The sequence below is a fragment of the Anopheles merus genome, chromosome 2L, assembly GCF_017562075.2.
Source record: "Anopheles merus strain MAF chromosome 2L, AmerM5.1, whole genome shotgun sequence".
Classification (NCBI taxonomy): domain Eukaryota; kingdom Metazoa; phylum Arthropoda; class Insecta; order Diptera; family Culicidae; genus Anopheles; species Anopheles merus.
The window spans coordinates 41,279,951-41,305,211 of record NC_054083.1 but is presented as its reverse complement, the minus strand read 5'-3'; the positions used below and the strand labels follow the sequence as shown (position 1 = coordinate 41,305,211).

Sequence of the window (25,261 nt, the reverse complement as noted above, 5' to 3'; positions counted from 1 at the left end):
ATGTTAATTATTTGCAACACGTGCCCATCGTTCTTTACTGACGTGGCATTTCGGATTTCGGTCGGCACAACGCCGCCCCATGGCAGCAGCAGCTGCTGATTATTTATGTTTTCCGAATGCGATTAGCAATGGGGGGGGGGGGAGAGAGCACAAATTTGAATGCTAAATATTCATCTGTTTAAAAACCTCAGGCAAACTAACACAGCCACACACACGCACACGGACGTAGCTTATAAAAAAAGGTTTACCCAACTTGTGAGGAGAAAGGGGTCCGATTCCGATCGCAAACAGCTTCGCCTAGCTGTTTGTGTATATTTTTAACTCTATTAAATATTTCACTGTAACACCAACCGTGCCCTGGCCTAAACCGCTCTCTTCTACCTTTACGGGGCGTGCGGTGTTTTGCCGTTGTTCTTTTCCTTTGCGGGTGAATTTATGCTTCAGCATTCGTATCAATGCCCTCTATTTACCTGGCCGTTTGTTTTTTTTTTTTTTTTGGCAAACGGTGTGTGCCTACCCTTACCTTCCTGCGACACATTGGTTTGCCTTCACGTGGCGTTACGGTCGTTGTTCTCTATTATGTATGTCGCTCGAGTTCGTACCCTTCAACTGCCGGTTCAACTGCCTCCAATGGCAGTGCTGCCCTAATGACGCTGTAGCAGCATCTTGGCAAAACAAAGAGCGAGAGAGGGGGATTTAGACGTGAATAGTATGCTTCGTTTTGGGGTATGCTTCTCGCGCCCCGTCCACCAAGCACCCCGCTTCTAGGCCGGACTGATTTACGCGCTATTTATGTTTGATGAACGGACTCGTACACTCGCTCACCGTAGCACTGGTTGCGTTGGCAAGGTGTTAAACCACATCATGACACACATCCATCACACCGTCGTACAAAAACGATTGATTGCTTGTGCACCGCCGTATCAATCAGTGGTGGGGGAGGCGAGTGAAATGTAAACTGAAATCCATAATTTCTCTTGCCTTTGATGGCAATTCCGAATGCAGCATCATGAGAGCATTCATTAAAGTAATCTTTTGTCATTAGTCAATGAAATGGGTCAATATTTTAACCGTGACATGCATCGTGTGTGTTATAAGTGTGATAATTTTAATGATTATTTCTTTTAAACTTCTTCTAATTAAAACAAATCGCTGTCAGACGACAAACAGGAAGCATTATGGTCCGATGGCCCTCATCTTTAATCGTGTCCTTCCCTGCACGTTCGGTGCCAAATTTCCTACCATTCAAACGGATCGTTAGCTGTCGCGTTGCATTACGAATTTTCCTACGTCATCCGTGGGAGGTTGTCCGTTGTTCCCCTGTCCCGTGGTGCCTTTCCTTCCCGTGCTGCCAAACAACACCGAGCAAAAGGCAAACTAGTGTCGGCTCATTTAAAACGCTCATCGCTGTGTTGAACGTAAAAATCTTCAATAGTGTTGAATGTTCACACTTCCCCTGTTCTGCCTTCGCCCTGCTCTGCCACCATGCAGCTCGTAGAAAAAAAAACCCAGGACGATCGATGTTTTCCAACCATTTTGAAACACGCCCTTCTGTTTGTGAGTGGGTACTGGTGAAAGGTTGTTGTACAGCTTGCAGCTTCCCATGCCGCGTGACACTACAGCTCCTTAAACCGATGATGAGTTATAATACCCATGCCGGCCCAGATGATGAGATCCTACTCTCCCCACCCAAGCCTTTGGTACATGTTTGCTTTTCATCTGCGCCCGGTCCTATCTATGCAGTGAGAAATCACGACGCACATTTGTTCTTCGGGGCGACGGCGACGTCGTCATCATGCAAAGCGTCTCGTTAAAGATTGCTTCCCTCGATTTATCTTCGTTCGTTAGTGTTGTGCAAATGATGGTTTGCGTCAGCAAAAAAAAAGTGGAAAGCTAAAGCCCATCCATCGGGAAGGAAGAGAGAGAGGAAGCGTACTGAACAAAGGATGGGCAAGCTTAAATGTCACACACTGCGAGGCAGCACATACACTACAGCAGGGAAATGCAGCCGTTGAAATAGGATCTGTAATTAAGATTAATTGAAGCAGCAGATGTCGCTCGGGGAAGAGCGTGTAGTTTGTGTGCGCCTTCGTTATCGTTTTAATTTTAAAGCGCTCAAGCAGAAAGTGATTTTTCGAAAGCGATACGTCTTCTACATATATTTTAGTTAAGTTTCCTTTATCTATAGATCATACTTTCACTAACGATAAAGTTGGAAGCACTCACAACCATCGTTAGAATATCTTTTTCCCGTTTGCTAGTGGCTCAAAACCATCGCACACATGCTATGGTTGTGTGCAGATGATCTGCAACTAATCCTGTGCACCTACAATTCCTGCCCGTCCGTTGCCAAGGCAATAAATCATCGCTGCAAATACAACCAACAGCAACAGCAACGGCAGCAAAAAATCCCTCCAACCGATGAGAGATGCTTGATAGAATCAAATAAATTCGTTTTGCGGTATGCGACTGGCATTGTTTTCTATCGGCACTCGTGTGCGCATGAGACCGTTGGCTTTACGTACAGTACCCACCGTCCGACAGCAGTGTGTATTTGTGTGTCCCGTTTCTGTATGTAGCCAAGCACCAGCACCAACCATAAATCACTCATCATTTCGAAAGCAAAGGGTAATGTTTTATTTCGCTCAGCCCTGAACATGTACACACCCCCCGTTTGCATTGTGTTTTGCACGATCGGGACGTAAAACATAAATCCCCAGAAATGATGAGGCCTTAATCCTTAAGCGTGCGGGCAGAGGATTGTACAGAGAGGCAAAACAGAGCAGCCAACAACCGATCTTCAAACAAAGTTTGTTGTGCATTCTGAGAAAAATTAATGCTGTGTATGCTCGGGCTGTGCCGATGGTTCTACAAACATGGTGTGCCGACATGTAAATTTATTTTTCTTCCCAGTATGAAGAAGTACAAATTGGATTTGCAAAAGATAAAACCACAGTTCAATTAGACTCAATGGGACGTAATTCGTCTGACGCTGTACATCGACTAGAGGGCAGTTTCTGATTTTTTTTTCAGGATTTGCCATAACTTAACAAACGGAATAAAATATCCGATACCCGAGTCCAATAATAGGCAAATCAAACTAAGTTCAGCAATCATCTAATGATCAGAAATCAGTTATCAACGAGAACCCATCAATTATAAGCGAGCAACTTGCTCATCCGAGAAACCACAACACACTTACCGACACATCTTGTCCATCCAACAAAACCACAGTTCATTCCATACATCTCATGTTCACGATGGATGTACACCAGTGGGGGATGGACCCAATGACAGGATGAACCTGCTGAAAGATTGTTCTAACCAGCAGGCACCCCTTGCTGGAGCATTGTAAACCATACTCTCGTTGCCTTGAAACACGTAATCCAAGCATTGAGATGAGCTGCAAAACATTTCGATGTACTCATCCGGCGAGTGCAACCACCACCCCATGAGGGGAAAAATGTTCTCGATTGTGCACGATCTTTGTGTGGTCTGTTTGTGGCAATGTTTTGTAATCTGCTGGAACTGTGCATCAGGGAATAGAGTGCTGTAGAGTGCAAGCAAAGACCAATAGCAGCAATGCAATCATCATATCGTGTTAAAACTCGACAAAGAGCTTGAGAGAGCAGCCCAACACAACTATAGTGCAGATGAAAGTGCATTGCCACAAGGATTGCCATTTTAATCAAGCGCAATAGCTTCAAACGATTTCGCTTGAGGGTTAAAATTCGAGGGCGAAATGAGCGCAACTCCATTGCCATTGGTTGTAAATCGACTCCATTCAGCTTCAGATCGAGCATAACAACACCTTGCGCTTTGAAGTGGTAAAAAGGTTTTTGGATTTAATTGAATAATGTCTTCCACAAGCCATTCAAAACACCTCAGTTTTTGCTCCAGCTCGAAAAACCGTAATCCCATGTAATCCCAATGGAAGTTTTAAAAGACAGAATCTCTTCTAGATGGTATTCCTAAGCGAATTTATGTTATGCTTCGCACGTCATACACTATCGATCATTCACATGAGGTGTTGATTGGGAGGAAAACCACAAAACACTGGATGTTACACAGCAAAACCCAATTCCAGCGAGGATTAAACTTCTCAAAACTCATTTCAATTCCCTGGAAAAACGAAACATCAAATTCTTCTGCACTGTGCTTAAGCAAAATTTTCCATGTTTTCCACCAAACTAGTATCGTGCTCTCTTAACACTTCGAACCAAAACTCGATTAGTACATTCCGCTCGTGCTTAATTAATCACGGGGCCCGGGTACATCAATAGCAGGCGCTGTGAAAACTTTCCAGCTTTTCCTAATCCATCCCAACAGAAGCACACCGGCAGCAGTACCCACCCGCTTGATTAATAGTGCTCGCTCTGAGAACGCAATGCGCTTCCATTTTGATTTGCTGCGTTCATTTCCAGGCTCTCGTCCTCCCGCAGGCGAACGCATCACGGAATCAAAAACACGCGCGCTAATAACACAACACTCGCGATTAAAAATACATACGCTCATCATCAGTGGCCTTGCAGAAGAAGGAGAGAAAAAGTAAAACCTCATCCAATAGCGTCGAAAAACCCGCCCACCGAAAAATGCACAAAATTCGGCAAACTTCAGCTCCGCGCCGTCAACTTCGCTCGCGCACAAACTTTCCCATCCGGTGCGGGGTGCGATGGGCTTTCGTTTTTCGGGGGGGGGGGGGGGAATTTCCGACCGCACCGGGTTTTGCAAACGATCAATCTTTTCGCCACGTTTGCCAGTCAAAGTTTCTGTTTAGAAATTTTATGTTGACTTGTCTCCGGCCAAAACTCCGTGCACACGGGGGAACTTTACGCGGGAAACTTCGTTGCCTCTGGTCGGGTTAAACTTTTGCCTGCTAATTTATTGTGCTCGTTTCCTTGTTCGGGAACTGTTTTCCGTGCGCGCCCCATTCGTTTGGGGGAAATTGCAAAGCCCTTTGCGGGGGCGAGTTGTTGTTTTGAGCTTACTTACGAAAGAAACATGCCGGTTTTGTTACTCTGTTTTGAATGTTTGGAACTCCTGGGAAGCGGTAGAATATGTCATTTCTCATCATGTTCTTGCTGGAACAAGGATCGGAATCGAGGCGCTCGAAACAGCTATTCGGGAAGAAACTACTAAACGACCCGTTTCCTTTAGTTTGCCGGCTCCCTCAGGGGCTTTCCTTTTCGTAAACCAAAGTATGATAACGTTCCCATCTCTATACCCCCGTTGTACTGCTTGGTGTGTTCCCCGTTTTTCCATCTAATGGATGCTGTCGCTAATCATCCGTTTCGCTGGGATGAAGAGTGTTTTCCCATTTAGAGCCGCCCCTGTTGACGCTTTCGTAAATGATGTCGCCTTGTTGCTTCGTTATTAGGCGAAATTGGGCGTTATGTTTTCCGTCGCTCCAGCCGCCATCGGGGGTCGGGTCGGGTACGATGAGAAAATGTAACCGAAACTTGAGCAAAACATCAATTAATCAAACACCAGCGCCCAGCGTTTTCGGGGACACCGTTGGTGTCTGTCCTTCTGGCCTGGTCATTCCCATCCTGGTTGTACATCGAATAGTGTTTCCCCAGGCTAAAAGACTGTGGAGAAGGAAGGAGAAAAGAAGGGACACATTTTTCGCGTCAAAATGTTGGGAACACGATGATGAAAGTTTTCCTGCAAACAGTCACACATTTTGAGACCAGCGTCACACGCCCACCCTCTTCTAGATGTGTCGCTTCTGCTTGTTTCGGAAAACTGATCTTCGATGTCATCATGTGATCTTGCTCCCCAGTCTCTTGCACTGTGTGAGAATGAATTTTGAAGGGAACGATGCCCTCAATGTTCAGCGCGTTTCGCGTACAACACAAACGCGCGTACCCTAGAGATATTTTCGATCATCGCCAACAAGCGGTCCGTGTCAACATATCACCTAAATACAGCTGCTTCCCATCGAACACACATCGATAGTCGGCTGTGGGTGCGCTGTGCAAAGAAAACCGTCCTGTTGTGTCATTCATCAGGGTTTAAAGGGGGGCAAAGCATGCGCGTATTGGTGGGTTTTTTGTCAGAATCTGAAAACAGTGCCGCTGCTATGTCCGTCCGGTGTAGCCCTGTAGCAATCAATACTTCGAAAAGGTTGTTGTTTTTTTGCGTTCCTACCCTATGCGTAGGAAAACATTCAAAGTAGTGTACGACCGTGTTGTTTTATTTTCCTGGTACCTATACGGCAGGTATTCCGAACCGAAATTTCGCCAAATTTAGGAGCCTGTGCACACACATTTTCCATCGCCCGCAACACAGCTCGTGCGGACTGGAACATTTCGATCATCAGCATAAGTGCATCGGCGGGACGCTGAGTGCTTTGTGTAATCTCCACTCCCACTGCTCGGTCCCACAGCCCCGGGTGCTCTGTCGAATGCTTTGCCACGAGAGTGGCATGAACGTGACCGGAGGTGGCGCTTTTTTATCCTTCTGCCACACCACTTGCACCTGTGTGAACCCAGCATGATGCTTCGCCTGTGGCCGTCAGTCTGGCTGGCACGTCTGGCCACGGCTGCAAAGCGGTGAATCTAATGCATGGTACCGGTGAATTATGCGGGAATGCATTATTTATGCCTGGATCTCATTTCAAAGTTGTTTATCAAACGCACACAACCTCTCGCGGCCTTTCTCTCACTCGCTCATCTAACTCGATGCAGCTGGACGCTCTCGCCTTTACAGAGCAATTGTACAACACGAATCGCCGTCGCCAGATAACTAGGGCCGTTCGGGAAAGTACGATTCAATACTGGCTTCGCCTCCTATGTGTGTGAGAATGGCACTAATAGACAAATAAGGGTTCAGTAAATACGGCCCTCTCCGTACCATTCGATGCATTTCCGGCGTGTACGGTTACTTATGTTCGGTCAAAGGCGGAAAGAGGTTTAATGTTTCGAGTTCGCCCATCACCGGGAGCAATAATTTCTACTCATTTCGTACACGATCATTCGCAACAACGTCCTAATGCACGCGCACACATGGATTGTGAATATCCGCTGTGTTTCAGTGTGTTGAAAGTGTGTGTGTGTGTGTGTGATCCTGTTTCCGGGACCGGCACCCGAGCTACGAAACGGATTACGGGTTGATGTTTCTGCTCAACTACATCTTCCATCGGTGCGTCCATCGGTGGCAGTAATCGGAGCAACGGCGGGTGCAAATGCCAATCGGAAGCTTAACCGGAGAACACAACACCCCAGCAGCAGCAGCAGCAGCAGCAGCTCGTTGTAATCTGCCAGCAACAGTGATGCGAGCGGTGTAGTTACAACTGTAGACAACACCCCGGTTACACGATTAATTACTTTCGATTTGTTGCGCACGGTTTCCTGTTTTCCTGCGGAAGGATTTATGCGATCAACGGTCACGTACGGTGGTTTCGAATGAATATTCTCTCTCTCTCTCTCTCTCGATTGACTTTAAGATCAATTTTGATATTGAATTTCTCTACTTTCGTTGCTAAGGACGTGAACGAAATTCGTAGTGACATTAAAAAAAAAACCCGTAGAACAAATTCTGGTCCTTCCTACCGGATTGTGAAATGCACAATGAAGCGATCCAATTACCTTCACCAATAATGATCGAATTAAATCCGTTTCGATTCGCTTCCCATTGAACGGTTCTCTAATTTCGCCGCCTGCCGGTTCTGGTTAGTGGGTCCATTTTACCTTAACCTTTCAACCCTTGCCGCCGGTCATAACTTTTCCTGCACGCAGAGAGCAAGCGCTTGCCGAACGTTTTCCCACTAATGAACTAATTTCCTATTTTTCGTAATCACCAATTCTACTGGCATCTTGAGCGTAATCCCAAACGAAATGCTGCCCCTCCAAGAGCGAACCCACCATGTTTTTGTTGTCCTCCGGTTTCGCCCCATTCTTTCAGCATCACAACTAACCCTCTCGCGTACCTGAAATGAAGAAATAAATGACTCCCTGGTGGTAGGAAAGGGGTAAAAGTAATTTTTGCGGGGCGTATTAAAGGCAGTTACCAGACGGTCGCTTTAACCGATTGGTCGCTGGTGCAAACAAAACCGAAGAAGATGACTAAACGGTCGGGCGAGGTGGGGGTTGATGTTGAACGACAAAGCTTGCGAAAGAGATTAAAACTGTCTTCGGTGGCTTACCCTAAAGGGAGGTAGTAGAGTGACAGGATTTGTTTTTAGTTGAACAGGATTTCTATCTATCCGTTCCGAAGTAGCATGGCTCCGTTCTCTGGGAGCACGCTGGAGGCACAAAAGGTTAGCAGGCGTGTGTATGTGTGTGATGACGGTGCTTGCACAATGGTGGAAAAGGATGGCAGTGAGAGTAGCTTAGGTCGCAGCGCTTAGTTGGTGGGCAATATTCCGCATGGTTTACTCTTTGATCGGGGATTTTACGCCCTCTGAGAGGATTACGGTTGAGTTTAAGCAGTTCTTGCACACCAGACGGGGAACAAACAGTTTCGCTCTTGCAGTCGCTTAAATAGTTTTCTGTGGCCAGTTTTCCCGTTAAAGGAGAGCATTTATCACGTACATCGATCACTAGAATCGCACTAACTCCTACTCTGAGTTCCGTCGTTGGTGACGTTCCTTTCTACCTGTTTGGAGATAATTTTCAAATTTCGGAACGTATTTTCATGTGCCTCATTTTCCACGTTTGATTCAATATTATCCTTAAAAAGTCATCCCACCAAAAACCGATTCGTGTTCCTTGCCACTGTTTTGGGCAAAATATAACAACTTCCTCCCCCCTCCCCTTTGTGACCAACATTGTTTGAACTTCATTTCTCATTCCATTCACGAGCGAGCCTCTTCCCGGGGCCCGAACGCTGCGATAGCGTAAAATAACACGAGTGAAAAGTTTATCCTGCCACTCACACACACAAACACACAGTGATGTTGTGACCCGGTGCTCGGTGCCCACTGTTCCATAACATTCCCACGTACAATGGCTGCCGTAAACTTCCGGAAAATGTGTTGCACCGTGCACAGAAGACCCGTGTGCTGCCTCTCTCTCTCTCTCTCTCTCTCTCTCCAGTGGTTACGCCCGCCGGTCGGGGGCAGTACAGCAAAGCAATTGTGGTCTCGTATGCAACATAGTTGTTCCGCCTGACCAGCAATGAACCTTACCACAATTCGACTATTATTTCACTCCACTCCGTTAGAATGTCCTTTTCAACCGCCGCACACCAACCAAAGGGAGGGATAGATTTATCTTTTTATCAGTGATCTCCTCTTCCTTCTCAACCTTTGCCGAGGCCCGGATGCGCCACGGTCATGGCGGAAGCTCATCGCTTCGGTCCAGTGTAGGTGTGTGCGGTGTGTGTTTGTTACCGAGGTTGAAACTTTCTAGGAGGAGAATAAAAAATAAACAACCTACACCAACCGGTTGGTCAACTGTTCTTTGCATTTAGCTGCAAATGCAATCTGTGCTGCTGCGAAGCACAACCTACAGTTCTCGAAACTGTACCGAAACCGGAGTGACATTTGCTGTGGAGGAGTCCATCCCATCCCGGGTGCGCTTCCCAAGCTCATGCGTATTTTATGAGCGAGTCGGTTGGGAGCCGAACTCTATACGGGTAGGACGTACGTTAAATGGAAACCAAACAAATAACCACTTTTTACGTCGTCCGATCTCTCTCTCTCTCTCTCTCTCTCTCTCAGAAGTTGTGGACCACTCGTCGGTGGCATGAGATATTCTTGTGTTCCCAGGAACTCCAGAATCTGGAAACACTAAAGGTCCTGTTCGGACCTCATTTATGCTATCATCAAAGCGTTCTGCCGAAAACCTGGAACTGCACAGGCACTGTTTACCTCACACTAATATTATTCCTCCGGCATAATGGGGGGAGGAAGGGAGGGAAAGAACCGTTCATTGGTTTTGTTTTCTCACTGCCCTCCCGGCGCACGATTCAGTGAACACACCCGAACAGGTCAACATTTCCTTCAAACCGGTCTTCAAAGATCTTTTCCGGCACCATGTCCTCTACATGCGTTTTAGTGATGCTGTGTCCTTGGGCGGAAAGTGGACACCCTAGCGTGGGGAGAAATTACTATGAAAATGGGTATGCAAATTCACGCTACTACTACTCTACTACCTGCTATACTCTATAGCCCTTGGCGAATTTTCACCACCATCGAAAGACTAATGAGATTCCTGCCGGTGGCTGGATTTTAATGTTAAAGCGCTCCCTGCGGTGAACAGTGTGAGGTTGGCCCTTCTGTTTATAGCACACTTTTAATCTATTTTTTCTCTCTATTTCTCTCTTTTTTCTTCTCTTTCCTCTCCTCTTGCTTCCCACAACCAACAGCAGATGGTCCAGGGGATGGGACCGTTTCCGGGCACGCCCGGGTTTCCACCGGGCGCCGCACAAACCGTCAGCACCGACAGTCTGTCCGTGCAGGTCGTCAAGGGTGCCACCGGAGCCGGCGGTGCTGGTAGTGCCGGAGGTGGTGGTGGTGGTGGCGGTGGCGGCGGAGGAGGTGGAGCCGGCGCGTTAGATCAACACTCGCTCAGCACGCTCAAGCAGCAGCAGGACCATCTTACGCAGCAGCAGCAACAGCAGCAGCAGCATCAGCAGCACGCAGCGGTGGCCGCGGCCGCCGCCGCAGCAGCCGCCGCCGCCGCCCAGATGAATGCAGCCGCCACGACGCAAACGTTGCGAAATGTAGGTAGCGAAAAATGGCGTGGAATTGCTTTCCATTGCACACTGTCGGTTGTTTGATTGTAACTCTCCTGTTTTTCTTTTTGTGTTGTCCCCCTTTGCAAAACAGTCCGTCAGTCAATTCAGCCCCTCGTCAGTATTGGGCGCCCCGCCAGCCACCTCGATAGCGGTTTCGCTGCCCCTATCGCTGCCCTCCACTATGGTGAGTGGGGCCGGCTCGGCGGGCAATGGTGTCGGAGCTGGGGCCGCCGGTATGGCCGCCGTCATGAACGCAAACGGTGGATCACCGGGCGTCCCCACCAACGTCAACGCCAGCAGCAACGGGGGCGGCGCCGCAGTGCCGGGTGGAACCGGCGCTGGTGTCAACGGGAACCCGGCAGGCAGTGGTCCCAACGGTACCGTGGCGCTTTCGAACGGGATTGATCAACAGACTGTCAACATGGTAAGTGCACGGTTGTTGGCGAGATGCTTTGGGGAACATTGCAATCTATTTCTTTGTGTCCTTCTAGAGCGGGAATTGTGGCAAATGTTTTTAAACGGCATTTTTCGCCACGGAGGGATTTTATATTGTTTGCAGACGACATCCACCAGCCAAAGAGAAGTGTATGCATTACACCGTATTAAAAATCGGCCAACAAATAAAGCCATCTTGTTGAGTGGTCTATCAATTGAATGGGGTTTGCATCCATTATAATGATGGAAGGACTCGCCATCTTTCAATGTGACAGTCTCATTTGTTTAGAACTTTACAAACAAAAAAACACAAATTCCCACATGTCTTGTTTGCTGTGCATTTTTTTTTCTTTTTGCATTTTCTTGTCTCGTTTTCCCACTTCACTTAACAATGGAACTTTCTGAGCGGGAGGGAAAAAAGGAAAAATAAAAAAAAAACAAGCACAGACGAACAAATAACAAATACCACCAAAAAAATGGCATAGTCCGTCCGTGTATACGACATGCTCTCAACAGTGTCCCATCGGATGGAATGGCAATCGGCAACATTTTTCTCACATCTTGCTAACAAAAGCAAACAAAAGAACAAACAGTGCCTGCATGTGTATATGTGAGTTTTTTTTCTGTATGCTACAAAATCGTCCCGCCACCATTTCCGTCAGCCGACGCGAATGGCAGATATATGAGCAAAGAGCTGAAGCTAATGTATTGTTTTGAGGTGGAACAAACGACACACCAACACACCAGCAAGGCGAGAAAGGGGTAAAAATCTTGTTCACAAAAGATGGAACTTTTTACCTATATGATGGTGATGATAGCGGGTGGAACGCCTTGGTGTCTCGGTGTGTTCTGCTAATGAACGAACATGCATCAAGCAGAATAAATAGTGGCTGGTCCAAACGAGGTCACTGTGCTCCGGTACTATTCTGAAGCGTACAAGCGTCATCAGATAGGCAAAATGAGCAAATCAACAACAAAAATCTAGTCTCCTTGTGTGACGTACAATTTGAGAAAATGGAAAGGTGTAGGCATTCTTTTTGAATGCTTATCTGGTACTGTTAAGGCTCGACAACTCATTTGCTTTACGTAATGTAAAGCTTTCTTTCTGCGCTGAGTCTGAGTCGTTGCATTCGATAAAGCTGTCATTTTATAGTTAGCATTTATCCTGTAATCCTGTACCTATTCTGGGAAGGTAGGTTGCAAACTATGCTCCCAATAAAAAAAATACGGTACAAACCGCCCACACAGACCTGCCACAGATGGTGCAAATCTGTCCTCTACCACTCAAACGTAATGATCCACCATTAACAACGCCACCCCTCCGACTTGCCCGACTAACAACGGGACGCTCTCACTGTCCACAGCTGCATCTCCTTTGTCCATACGAAAACGTACGTAGGCCCACAGCGTTTGATGGGAAACAAAATCTGCTCGAAATCGCTGTCCACTCGGTAGGGTTCTGTCTCTCTGGCCCCTCCGCGACGATGCTCCCTTTGAGATGCTTCTTCGACTAAAGAGGATAATCAATAGTCACACAGCATTAACAGCACGGTTCACCGTGCACGACGGCGTGTGGCAGGCTGGATGGAAAAGCAGGAGCAGGACCAGGATCTCTTAAGGCACGAGCTGGATGAGAGCTCAGCTGGAAGGAGCTCTTTATGGACTTTCACCTACCGGAAAATTAAACATCCTTTTTCTCCTCCAACTCCAACACGCCCTGTGCTCTGTTCTCCTCCCTCGGGGACGGTTTTCTTGTAAGCGCAAACCTTCGTCCATTTCCTTCAATGAAGGAAAGAACTCAATCACGAGATTTGTGGGTGGAGTGAGCACTATTCAAGGATGGATGAAATTGGTTCATCCACACGAGGGAATATATACATCTCTTTACCGGCTGTCGAATGGGAATTTCGGAGGGGGTTTTCTTTCGCTCGCTCCCGGACCTGCCAAACCCATGTCAGGTTTGGGTTTTTTTTTTTTGCGTCGGAGTAGAATGTCGATGCTTTGGATTTGTTAACAAAACGAAATCTGTTTCTTTCGTTTTCGCTACAAAGATTACACAAACACTGTTGTACTTAAATCATTTCTCACTTGAATAATGATTTGGTAACGCGTGTTTTTTTGTTGACCAATCGAAAACATATTTCCATCACGAAAAGTGGATGCATTCCTGCTCCGCTCTGCCTCATCTTCCCGTGCCCGATGGCGATGACATCATTGCCCTTTACGGCGGCAGTAGGGGAAACTGTCTCGCCCGTTCAAAAGTGTGCGCCTGCCAAATTTCCATACCCGTGTCCAACCCTCCCGCGAAAGTAATCATTGCTGGCGCCGGAAAAAAAACGCCGGAGACTCTTAGAGTTGGAATGCGCTTACCAACAAAAAAAAAAGTCGGGAGAAAACGGGCAGCAGGCGCATCTCGCATCTTTGATCTGGCAGTGAGCCAATTTAGGGAAATATTTTTAGGTCCACAGGAATGGCGGCTAGTGTGTCTGTTTCTCCCTCATTGCACACCAGCGCTGTGATTCCACACACACACACACGCGCACACCCTGGAGACGTGCGCTGCTCCCAAGATGATACCTTTTTACATTTCGCTAATTTATTCACCCGGTCCCGACCCCGGCATGGGGAATTTATTAAGCCAAAAGTTCTCCCCTTACTCCACTCAAGCAGGCCGCCGCTGGTAAAGGTGGAGGTGGACTGATTGAAATGGCTTTCCGTTGCCGAGCGCATTCCTGTGTGAAAACCTATCACTTGGCCAATTAGCCAAGCGCTTGTACATGTTCCCATGCCGGCATAACGAGCACTGGACGCTGGATGCGTGCGCTGTCTGCTTCTTGCCGATTGATTTTCGACCGTTCGTGGAAAACAGGCAAACAGAGTTCTCATCATCCAATAGAGTATCGTGGGACAGCCTTTCGTAGAGGGAAACCTGCCATCGAAACGAGGGGACCATGTCGAGTGGTGCTCATGGAGGCGCCTTGTCACTGGTAATTATGGTGAATGATTTTGTCATGTTCTTCCGGTGCTGGTGATTGGCAGAGTTTGCGCCATCGTAACGACTAGATGTCACCTTAATGTGTGACCAGTTAGAGCGCTGCTCCTGTGGCTTTTTAATGGAGAAAATATAGGTTAGGGAAGATTCGTTGTGGTGCTGTTTTTTGTTTTTGTTTTTTTTTTTGTATGGCAGTTTCCTATGTCGGTTAACCAACGTTGAACGGATACGGTTCGTTACTTATGGCAATGAAGCTGTCGATCTGGATTTTAGAAAGAAAAAAAACACAATCCGCAGCAGTACGAAGGAACAAAAAATGACCCGAGCATGATTGAAAGTAGCGCTTCCGCTTTCCAATTAGAAGCATCCAGCAAAGCAAAACTGCCCCTCACCACACCTTACAGTGGCCAGGAGTAGTTTGCTGTGGGTTAACCACATCCCATTCCGAGCGCTATCCCGCTTTGTGCTCCGGAAGTAGCGGTGTACGGGCTGATGATCGTTTTTCATCTCTAATAACCTACCCGTGTGTGAACAAAAGCGAGTGGTCGGCGAGCCGCTCTCATTCGAAGGCACACAACACAGCAACAATGCTATTAACGAGAACCGAACGGAGCCGCATGTCGGTCGGGCGGCCGCGCAGTCTAAAGGCATCGATACTCGATACAACAGGCCCACACAAACAGAGAGAGAGAGAGAGAGCGGGCTGAAAAGGACTCGATGTAACAGCATACAATAACAGCACAATTATTAATGACCAGCCGTCTCTGTATTGTGAGCAATGCCCTTCGGTTCAGCAACAACAAACACGTCTGCCTGTCTGTTGTTCGGGCACATGAAACCCGGCATTTATCGGAAGCGCAAGAAACGTGATCGGTTTGTGCCAGTGTGTCCCGTTGCCCAGATGAATGGGCGCTCTGTGGCAAACAAGAAACGGGAGGTGGTGTACCATTAGTGCGCCTTTCCCCTCCGCCAGGGCGCTCTGTTGTTCTTCCCTCTGGATACAGTTTAATGATGACAAAGCTGTAAAGCGGGTGCCAACAGCGACTCAGCAGTTGCGGCGCGTAAAGTACTGCGCTTTTCCCGGGTTTTTCCTGCTGCATTGTTTCCATTTCAAAACAAAGCGAAGAATCGTATGCAGTTTTGCAAATTGTGTTTCATTACTTGAAGTTGCCGAACCATACGACGGTACGATGAAGATGTGTGCGAAGCGGCTATTACACATAGAGCCGCGCCAGCAAACTCATTAGTGATGCATGATTTTAAACCCTACCAAACTCAACATAATTATCACGAACAATAAGCATGCGCCTCACCTTTACTGGATACAGTCGGTGCTGTGCAGTGAGCAATCCTTCCACTGCCAGCTAGGATACTATTGTGTCTAATTTTAATTTAATAGCACCCGAGGGGAAGGATTCTTCTCGCTCCATACACCACCTGTGTGTTCGAGCAAAAAAAGGGTACAGCCCACAAATAAAGACCGCTCAATTGAAAATAGGTTAGAAGGAAAAAGGCATTTTGAAGCAGTGTTGCAAACTGGAACACACAATAGTGCAAAGGGATAAGAATGTGCTGCCCTGGCCGCACCACTAAAGGCCCTTTCAGTGAAAAATGACAAAGAGGACAGGCGCTTGAATGGGTTGAACCTTTTTTTTGCCTTCCCGCAAACGTGCTGTGTGTGTCTGTGTGTGTGTGTGTGTGTGTGTGTGTGTGTGTGTGTGTGTGTGTGTGTGTGTGTGTGTGTCTATGTTTTGTGACGATTGTCATGCTCTGGGGTTGCGCCGGAATGGGTCACAAGATTGCCAACCATTTCATAACTGTGCAAGATGTTGCAGTAAGAGGATATACTTTGCTGACGAGGTCATTTTTAATGAGCACGGGTTTGCTAGGCTGTTTCCTGGAGAAAATCGCGAAGGCATGTGGTACCATAAATTTTGCTCTGTGGAGGAAAAGTAGTGATACAGTGTAGTGATGTGCTCACTGGAGCGTACAAATGACTCTGATCCGGCTACGACTATTGTTAGTCTGATTCCGACTACGAAAAAATGGGAACCGCCAGTTCCGCCGGAATTCGCCTTGGTAGGAGTCGTTCGAAGTCATCCGGAGTCGTCTGAAGTCGTCTGGAGTCGTCCGGAGTCGACTCCCATCCAACTCCAATAATTTCGGAACCAACTCCAGACGACTCCAGACGACTCTGAACGATTCTGGATGACTCTGGACAACTCTGGACGACTCCGAACGACTCCGGACGGTTCTTGGCGACTCTGGACGAATCTGGAAGACCTGGAAGACTTCAGATGACTCTGGACGACTTCAGAAGACTCTGGACGACTCCGGACGACTCCCGACAATTCCAGACGACTCCCAACGACTCTGGATAATGCTGGGGAGTCAGTTCCGAAATTATCGGAGTCGGATCAAACTCGACACCGATTTTTTTCTAACTTTACCCATCGCTAATACAGTGCCTTCCTTCATATGAAACGTACATACATAAGCTGGAAAGCAATTGAATTTGCTAACTTTAAGATACATAAAACTACATCATTAGATAAAGTACCTTACCTTCAGCTCAGCTGCCCCATCACAGTGTTTGTGTAAATCCTACTGCATCACCGTTCCTTACGATGCGGATTTCTTTTACCGATGTCATCATTTTCGTTCAACCTCAGAAGAGAGGACACCCATGGCTACATCTGGGTCTTGGCAATGTTTTGGAGAAGCAAGCTCGACACAGCACGTCATACTGATGCTACTCGGTTTCACACATACACGCTTTTTATTGATGCTGTGCAGTCGTTTTTCGTGCCTTGCTTGAGCGCAGTTTATTGGGATTATCGCCATCAATTGCCGTCGATGCCTGGTGGGACGGCCACGTCCTCGACACTGGTGTCCGCAGACAATAATGCCCTCCGGACAAAATTTGCTGACCGGTTGGATGTCCGTTTGCTAGCAGCGATCGATCCGGTGGTTGGAGAATGAGCTTTGGGATATCGCATTCCGAGGTAGATGTATCCTACAGCGCATTACTTGGGATTCGATTTAGGATACGTATTGGAAAGGTCGAATTGTGTCATTCCTCTAAACTGATTTCTAAAAACCTAATAAAGTGTACATCACGCTTGCTGGAATGTGATACAGAAAAGGATTGCTAACGAGAAATCAAACACATGAGCGGGAAGAAGCGTAGGTCGTCCGGTCAAACCTCCTGCAAACATTGAAGTACTATTAACAGTTATTGTGTTTTTTTGGTAGATTCTATTTCTCATAACAACATTTAATGTTATTTTTCATGCAATTTGTATAGGTGTTTACGCTTTACCTTATTCTCCTCGCATTATATATACGTCCCCATTTGAGCTCTCTTCCGTTAAGCTGTATTTGCACTCAATTGCTGCGAAAAAACACCAAAAAGTAGAAGAAGAAAAAACCACCGTCACCCCGGAACTTGGTTTCGATTGTGTGATGCTAATAGTCTTTCCTTACCTCACCTACCGGGAACCGTTATGCACGCATTAGTGGTTGAGAAAGCAATTTAATGTTCACTTCCGGCCACCATCTCCGCTTTCCACGGTGAATCTTTGTGTGTGTGTGTGTGTGTGTGTGTGTGTGTGTGTGTGTGTGTGTGTGTGTGTGTGTGTGTGTGTGTGTGTGTGTGTGTGTGTGTGTGTGTGTGTGTGTGTGTGTGTGTGTGTGTGTGTGTGTGTGTGTATTGAGGCTGTCCTTCATTTATTCACCCAGTGGTCCCTCACACTGTTGGGCATCATTTAGCGTGTTGGGTACGGTGGTTCGCTGTGTGCGTTTGCTTTTTTTTGTGTCATCCTGGGAACCTGCTTCCGGTGCTTCACATTTGCCGAGGTTTGGCTTTTGTTACTTTTGTTGCGCACAGATAGCGCGCACAGCAGCGTTCTTCCCAAACGAGATGGCCCGGGACGGGATGGCGCCCTCTCGAAATAATGAGCTCCCCGTGCCGGTTGGTCGGTGGGCTTTTTAGAGTGCGATGGATGTAAAGTGAGGTTCAGCTTGCTTTCTTCAGCAATTTCCCTCCAACTGCCGCTCGCGTTGCCGTGCACAATGATGGATACATTGTACTGTGTGCAGTGTGTGCGTGTGGTCTGCGCCAACGCGAATACAAAATCGCCTTTCGTTGAATGAAAATGTTGTGCTATCATTGGTATTCTTTGCGTTTGAATGACCGTTTACAAGTTTCGTGGAAAAGTACCTTGAAACATTTGGAACTGTATCTAAAATACAGACTTGGACACTTTCTAAAGGAAGGAAGGAAGTTAACTGTAAGATTGGCTCATATGTTTTCACTACAGTTAACACCACTTCCCTACAGCAGGAAAAGCTGTGCAATAAAAACTACTAGGAGTAAAAATATCACTTTCAGTGATATTTTAGCACATCGTTTGGATCCTCTCAATTACTTCCCCAATTGCCATCACTTCGGAGCATACTTCTTCTGGCAGAAAGTTTGTAGAGAAAAAAATATTGTCCGCACTCGTTGTTGTTCAGCAGCGCACAGTCAGCGTCTCCCATGCACCACTGCTCGTCGTAAATTTCCGCGTAAATTTCTTCTCCCGGCTGTCGGAGCCGAAAGTGGAATATCTTGTATCAGCTCGCATATTCGGGCATAAGTGGCTTCTCTCTACTCCTCGCCCCCTCCCCACCACGATGAGGACGCGGAGTGCTCGGGAATGGAAATTGTTATGACTTCTGGCGGAAGTTAGTGTTTGCCGGTGGAAAGCCAACACCGAAAATGGCGTTCCGTGCCATTTGCCCGTTCACACCACCACGCAATAATTGTGTGCAGACACACACGGAGCCATCTTCCCAGAGTTTGGGGTCAGAGGAAGTCACATCTTAAAACATCTCCAACAGCACGAGCGCACACTTAAGGAAGACGGGTAATAATAAATACGGCACTGTTTGCACCACCCATTGTGGAGTGGTGAGACAGGACGAGACAGGAGAGAAAGCATAGAGAGAAAGAGAGAGAGAGAGCGCGCAAAGTGAGATGCTTAAAGGGATCCTAAATAAACATTACATAAATTTGATTATGGTGGCTCCCTTGGCTGATTGATTAATTATGAAGCGGAAAGCATCTTTGCCATGCCCCCCTCGCCTTGCCCATGCGTCCTGCCTGTGTTTCGGTGGAACGTTTGCTCAGACTACTAGGCGGTTTCATTATCCTAAAGAGCGTTCTGGCGGGCTGAAATGGCAGCAATCATCCGACCAATTGCTTAACTACACTTTGCGATGCGTTTATGTGTGTGTGGCTGCGTGTTAATGTCTATGCAAAGATACAATGTGTGTCTGCGCATGTATGGTCTGGTCTATTTGGCGAGAAAATGAAATGGATTGCAATCTCAAATTAATCCTATTACAAGCGGCAAATGGCAAATGAATTCAGTGAAAGGGGAAACAATATGTTTCTGGCAGTATGGAGAGAGACGGAGAGTGCGCTTCGGGCAATGTTGCGTTAGCAATAGTCTCGTGCTTCACATCAGTGTGCTGCTGCCGATTTGATGCGCTCGAAGCGGAAGGACCGATTGCGAGCTAGTAATTTAGATGGTTAGTTTAAGGGAATGATACCCCAGCACACTACTTTGTACGATGTTTGTTCAGCGGCTGTTGTCGTTGTTTGGACAGAATATAGCCAATAAACAGTTCAGTGAATGACGTACAGAGTAAACCCATCACATAAATGTTTGACTGCTGAAAAGATCGATTAAAATCCCATTCGAACCCATTCGAATCCGATTCTTTACAAGAAAATCATCAAAGCTATTGGAAAACGCAGTGAAAAGTTCCTTTTCCATTTCATATGCTTTTCATCATCAAAACTTCACCATCAGGTCGTTATTTTCTTATTCTAAATTTCTTTTATCGTGGCTCAAAACTTCCACAATATTGAAAGAGGTCTTTCCATTGAGCTGGTAAGCGCATTTATCATATTTTTATCCACTCACAATGACCAACCGGTACGAATGCAGATATCCGCTTTCCCCTTTCCGGTGTGTTTTCAAAATCCGTACCTATGTGTAGTTCATTCTCCTCCGTCTACGGTTACCTCCGTCATTCTCTTCATGTAGCTCCATGGTCTTTTTATTGTACACCTTCCCCTTGAAGCCCCAATTGGCAAGAGCTTACACTGGGAACAGGGGAGAATAATAACTACCTTTAGATTGGAAATGTCTCAACTCGTATTGCCGGAAAGAGAGAAGGTATGCGTACGGTGTATGAATACATGTGTGTGTGTGCCAAAGCTGAAGCCATTTGGTGCTGCTGTTCAATCGTCTAAAATATCACGATTTTTTCCCCCTTACCATTTCCATTCCTCCCAATCCCAATTTCTAATGGCGCCTTGGAGTCGAAGGAAAAAAGACGGATGCATCTCCTCAGCTCTGCACTGTGCACGGGTATGAAAAATGCAACAGCATCGATAGCAGCGGCTGTCGGTCTGGGAAAGGTGCAAACGAAAACTTAAGCCATAACTCATCGTAACAGCGAGTTTAGACTGTCGATTCCACGTACCACCCAGTCAGAAGAGCCGTGAATTGCAAACTCCCCGTCGTCCCGCATGCGAAAGAGACAGCGTGCTTCCATTTGTGCTAGTTCGTGGATGGAAAAGTTTTATTTTATTTCTATCTCCACCCGCTTTTAAACCATTTCTTTCTTTTCATAGTAAGGAGAGGGTCGTGGAAAAAAATACGACTCCTGGCAAGATAAAAGCATGGTCCAGTTATTCAGTGTAAAGTATAAAGTTGCATTTATATTTCCCTAAGCTTTTCCAGCGTGCCATCGTGAGGTAACGTCTTGCCACCTTCTATTCCATCGTCGTAGTTTTACTTTTTTTTTCAATTCCCCTGTCTTTGGCAAATCGCTACCCATGCAAAAGATTACACTTTTCTACTTTTCCTTCGTGCATGCATGCTGGGGCTTCTCTGTGTGCCTTTTCCTCCGGGTGTGTATGTACGATGCAACACGGAGCAAGCATTACTGATCGTGCTGAATGCAAACCGGCTCGGCTCGTTGTTTATTCCGGCAACGGTTGCATCGTGTTTGTTGCACTTAACCTTTCCCGACCAACTGGCATGTATTGGAGCTGAAGCCTAACAACAAAAAAGTGCTCTCTAATCCATGTTGAAACGTAGCTCCGCTGCAGTTTGTTACGAATTCAGTTGCTCGCCTACCGCTGGTAGCGATAGTTTACAAGCAAAGGTTTATTTCATCTTCTCGGATGCTAATTTAAAATTTATTCCCCTCTATTATTATTCAAACCGTGGAAAGTTTTCAAATTCATAACGCTTAACCGAAACGTATGATCTTGAAACACTTATTCTTCGGTCAAGAAAGAGCGAAGATAAAGGGAAAAGCTTTTGCTCCTAATGCTTTAATGCGCGCGCGTTAGGTCGAAATGGTGTGCCACCAGGTGGTGCCACATTTTCCTTACACTACCTTCAGGGATAAACTTTACTGGCTATCTTTTTACGCTAAGCACCTGCTCGCACCCGGGGACACACCCGGGGAATGGTGCAAATCGCAATTTGTTACGGGATTTGTAAAAGTTTTTAGCTGCCGTAGGCAAAGTGCAAATTCCCGGAAATGCAAAACGCGGACAGAAAGGAAGCAGTGACTGTCGCCGCACCACTGCACTCGGTTTGTCGCCTTTGTGCAATGGGTGAGAGCTTTGTTGAAAATGGCAGCAGTTTTTTTCCTTAGTGTTCAAAAATATTCTAACAATCTAGCATGAAAAAGCAGCAAGTAACTAGTACAATGGAACTGTTTTTCAAAAGCTCATCCTTTTCTGTGCAGCTCACCTTTCGTACCATCAAACCTTATCTGCCAATCAGTGGAACCGTTTTATATCCTTCACTACTTCTGCAGAAATAATTCAATCAGTATCGAATTTCGCAACTAACCAGCGTAGACGGGGTCGGATTTGCCCGAAATTTCTACCATTGAATTGAAACGGTGTAGGTGTGTAAAAATTGCGTTTCCCATCAGGTATGATGGCACTGCAAAGGTTTTTTTTTTTTGCTCCTTTTTTATCCTTCGTATCTTTTATCCGATCGCAAAAGGACGATGAAAAGTGGATTGCAAAGAATATGACACTTTTCAATAGCATGTTTTTGTCTGTTTGTCGCACAAAACTTACACAATTGTGTGCCTTCTTTGTGTGCGTGGTCGTATTTCTTGATGAAGGGGATTAGCTTTTGAGGGTGAAACTATTCTAATTTAATTTTGCCGTGTACCATTAAAGCTGTGGCACTTTTTTTGTCTGGTTTAGTTGTTTTGAATTGTTTGAATTTTGGCTTTCTAGAACGATAGAGGCCCGATGTATGTACCTAATTCTTATTATACTATATCAAGCTATTTTCTAATAAGGCTTTTTGCTGATTACTGATTGATTCTGATAAGACGCTGAAAAAAACATCAAACATGCAATCCATCACTGTACACGGCTCTAATTCTTTCTTGTTTACTTCCCCCATCTCACCCGCACAGTCCGAGCTGATGCAGCAATCGGAGCAGGAAACATCCAACAACGTATCAAGTGCCAACACTGTGGACGCCGCCTCCTCGGTACTGAGCAGCGTCAGCAGCAACAACAGCAGCGGTGTCACCAACCAAACGAATGCCGCCATCGCCATCGCCGCCGCCGCCGCCGCCGCAGTCAATTCGATAAGCAGCAACGCCAGCCCGAACAGTGCGATCAACACGAGCAATAGCGGCAACAACGGCAGCACGGTGAACGGCAGCAGTAGCGGCGGCAGCATCGGGAGCAGTATGGTCGTGACCGCTGCCGGACCGATCGGCGCCGGCACCACGACCGTCGTGTCGGCCATCCCACCCACCATGACCTCTTCCGCGTCTGCGGTAGCGCTCGCCCAGCAGCAGCTTCACCAGCAGACGCTCCAAGCTCAACTGCAACAGCAGCAGCAGCAGCAGCAGCAACTCAATGGCCAACAAACGAACCAGCAGCAGCAGCAGCAGGTGGTTGTCAGCAGTCAGCAGCAGTCACAGAGCGTGGCGGCGGCCGTCGCCGCACTGACCGACTCGAAATCTCAACCAAAGCGACTACACGTGTCCAACATACCCTTTCGCTTCCGCGATCCGGACCTTCGAACAATGTTCGGCGTAAGTTTCATCACGTTCCTTTGACGCTTGTTAAAAGTGTTGCGCCGGAGTGCTTTTAACCCTCTTTTTTCCTCGCTTACTTTCTCCCTTGCGCTCCGCAGCAATTCGGCTCCATACTAGACGTAGAGATTATCTTTAATGAACGTGGCAGCAAGGTATGTATTTGATGTTCCGATACTTAACTAGCTCCCGTACACGATCGTTCGCGCTAGTCGAACGCAGAAAGAACGATAATAATAGCGATAGTTTTGCCCCTACCACCCTCCACTGTTCACTGCTAGGATCCTGGACTACAGAAATGATGTGCCTTTGATTTGGAAGGAAAACAAAATGCTAGTCCTTAGAGAACGCTGTTTTGTTTTCCTTCCACCAAAGCCACACGTTGGACTTATCTTAGAGACATTACAAACAAAGCTTGGAACACCATTTGCAATAGATAATGTATCGTAAAATATATGACAACTGGTTGGCAAATGAAATGTACTTAAATTACCCTTATTTTCAAACAAATTCACGACACAAACGACATGACTCCGTTGAATCCTCCTACTCTCCTGCACACATGTGCTAATGTGCAACAGAACCTAGTACGCAAACAATAAGTTAAACTCATAGAACAGATATTCATCAGTCAAGCAGTCACCGAAGCTTTTGAAACATTTCACAAGTATCTTTATGTTGGTTACTGCAACCAAAACTGTCTACCTTTTCGTCCATCCTTGTTTAAGAAATCAATCCCAAGCTTCCCCTATCCTTTTTGGTACCTGTTCACATGTGCTCTTCTGCACACTTACTGCCCAATACACAAACCCAACACATACCGCAAGATACTATTACCTTGACATGACTCCCTCAATCCTTTTGCTCCTGTTTAGATTCACACGTTGATACATTGTACTAATGTTTCTGTTGTATTCACAAAATGGTAGCCAAATTACGTGTTCTTATCCCATTATCCCGAGCTTTTCTTTTTTCACGTGATACTACAGTTTTTGTTTCATCTTTTCGTCGCCGTGGCTTAGAGTTTACACATTTTTACGTGGATATAGATAAGTTCTAGGCAAGTGTAATATATATTTTCTCTCTCTCTATCTCCCTCTTATGTAAGCAAATTGTTCCTTTAAATCTGTTATAGTTGTTTTGTTTAGTTTTACCTCATGCTTTTGATTGTTTCTTCTAACTTGTTGTTTTTTTTCTAGTTCTGTTTTCTCTTTTATTATTTTATGTAAGTTCATTCCGAGCTGATTTCACGTACCCGGGTTTGAACCACCTCATTTAATTATCATTGTATCGACCACTACCAATCACTATAATCCTTCACACAGTACCAAACGAGTTATCTGTCTATCTTTTTTCTCTTCCTTTCTATTTTTCATCTTATCCTTCATTCATAGTAAAGCGATTGTTTGTCTAGTGTGTTTCTATCCTAGTGTGGGTCTATTTACACATGTAATTCTTGATTTGTTTTGTTACCATTATTAGTTACTTTAGTGTTTTTTGTGTACGGCTTAGGAAATTTTATTCCCAATCATATGTTTTCCAATCAAACACACAGCCTGTTTGATGTTGTTGTTGCTCATGTTGCAATATGTCTCGTTTTTTTACGGACTTTTTAAAATATATGTTTTTATTGCCCAAACTGCATCTTGCCTTTGGTTGGTTTTGGATCGATTTTGTTCTTTCTTATTTGTGAATTCGTTGATATATTGTAGCTTTCAGTTTGTCTCTCTTTTATTGCATTTCTTTTTTTTTTGTCTTTAATTGTCTTGGTAAGATTTTTCTTATTTAAGATTCGTCTTACGCTTTGGCTGTTTTCACTTTGAACAACTTACCGTCCTCCATACTGTTCTTTTGCATCTGTTTGATATTGAATCTAGTCTATTCGTCGTTTTGTTTTAACGTTACATGATGTTTATGTTTGACTTCCATGAATAGGGATTTTGTTCTAGTCCATTAACATACACATTTCCACTCTTGTTTCAAATGTTAAACTAAAGCAAACCA

At 46.0% G+C, this 25,261-nt stretch overlaps 1 protein-coding gene across 28 annotated transcripts in view; it reads left to right on the top strand.

Annotated features, from left to right (window-relative positions):
* Nucleotides 1–25,261, top strand: part of LOC121593792 (homeotic protein female sterile) — a 203,721-nt gene that overhangs the window by 134,994 nt on the left and 43,466 nt on the right. For all 28 annotated transcript variants that reach the window (XM_041916457.1, XM_041916465.1, XM_041916463.1 and 25 more), the window contains 4 exons: nucleotides 10,312–10,668; nucleotides 10,775–11,107; nucleotides 22,625–23,257; nucleotides 23,359–23,412. In XM_041916457.1, coding sequence (XP_041772391.1) covers nucleotides 10,312–10,668; nucleotides 10,775–11,107; nucleotides 22,625–23,257; nucleotides 23,359–23,412 — 1,377 coding nt within the window. The remainder of the gene's footprint in view (nucleotides 1–10,311; nucleotides 10,669–10,774; nucleotides 11,108–22,624; nucleotides 23,258–23,358; nucleotides 23,413–25,261) is intronic.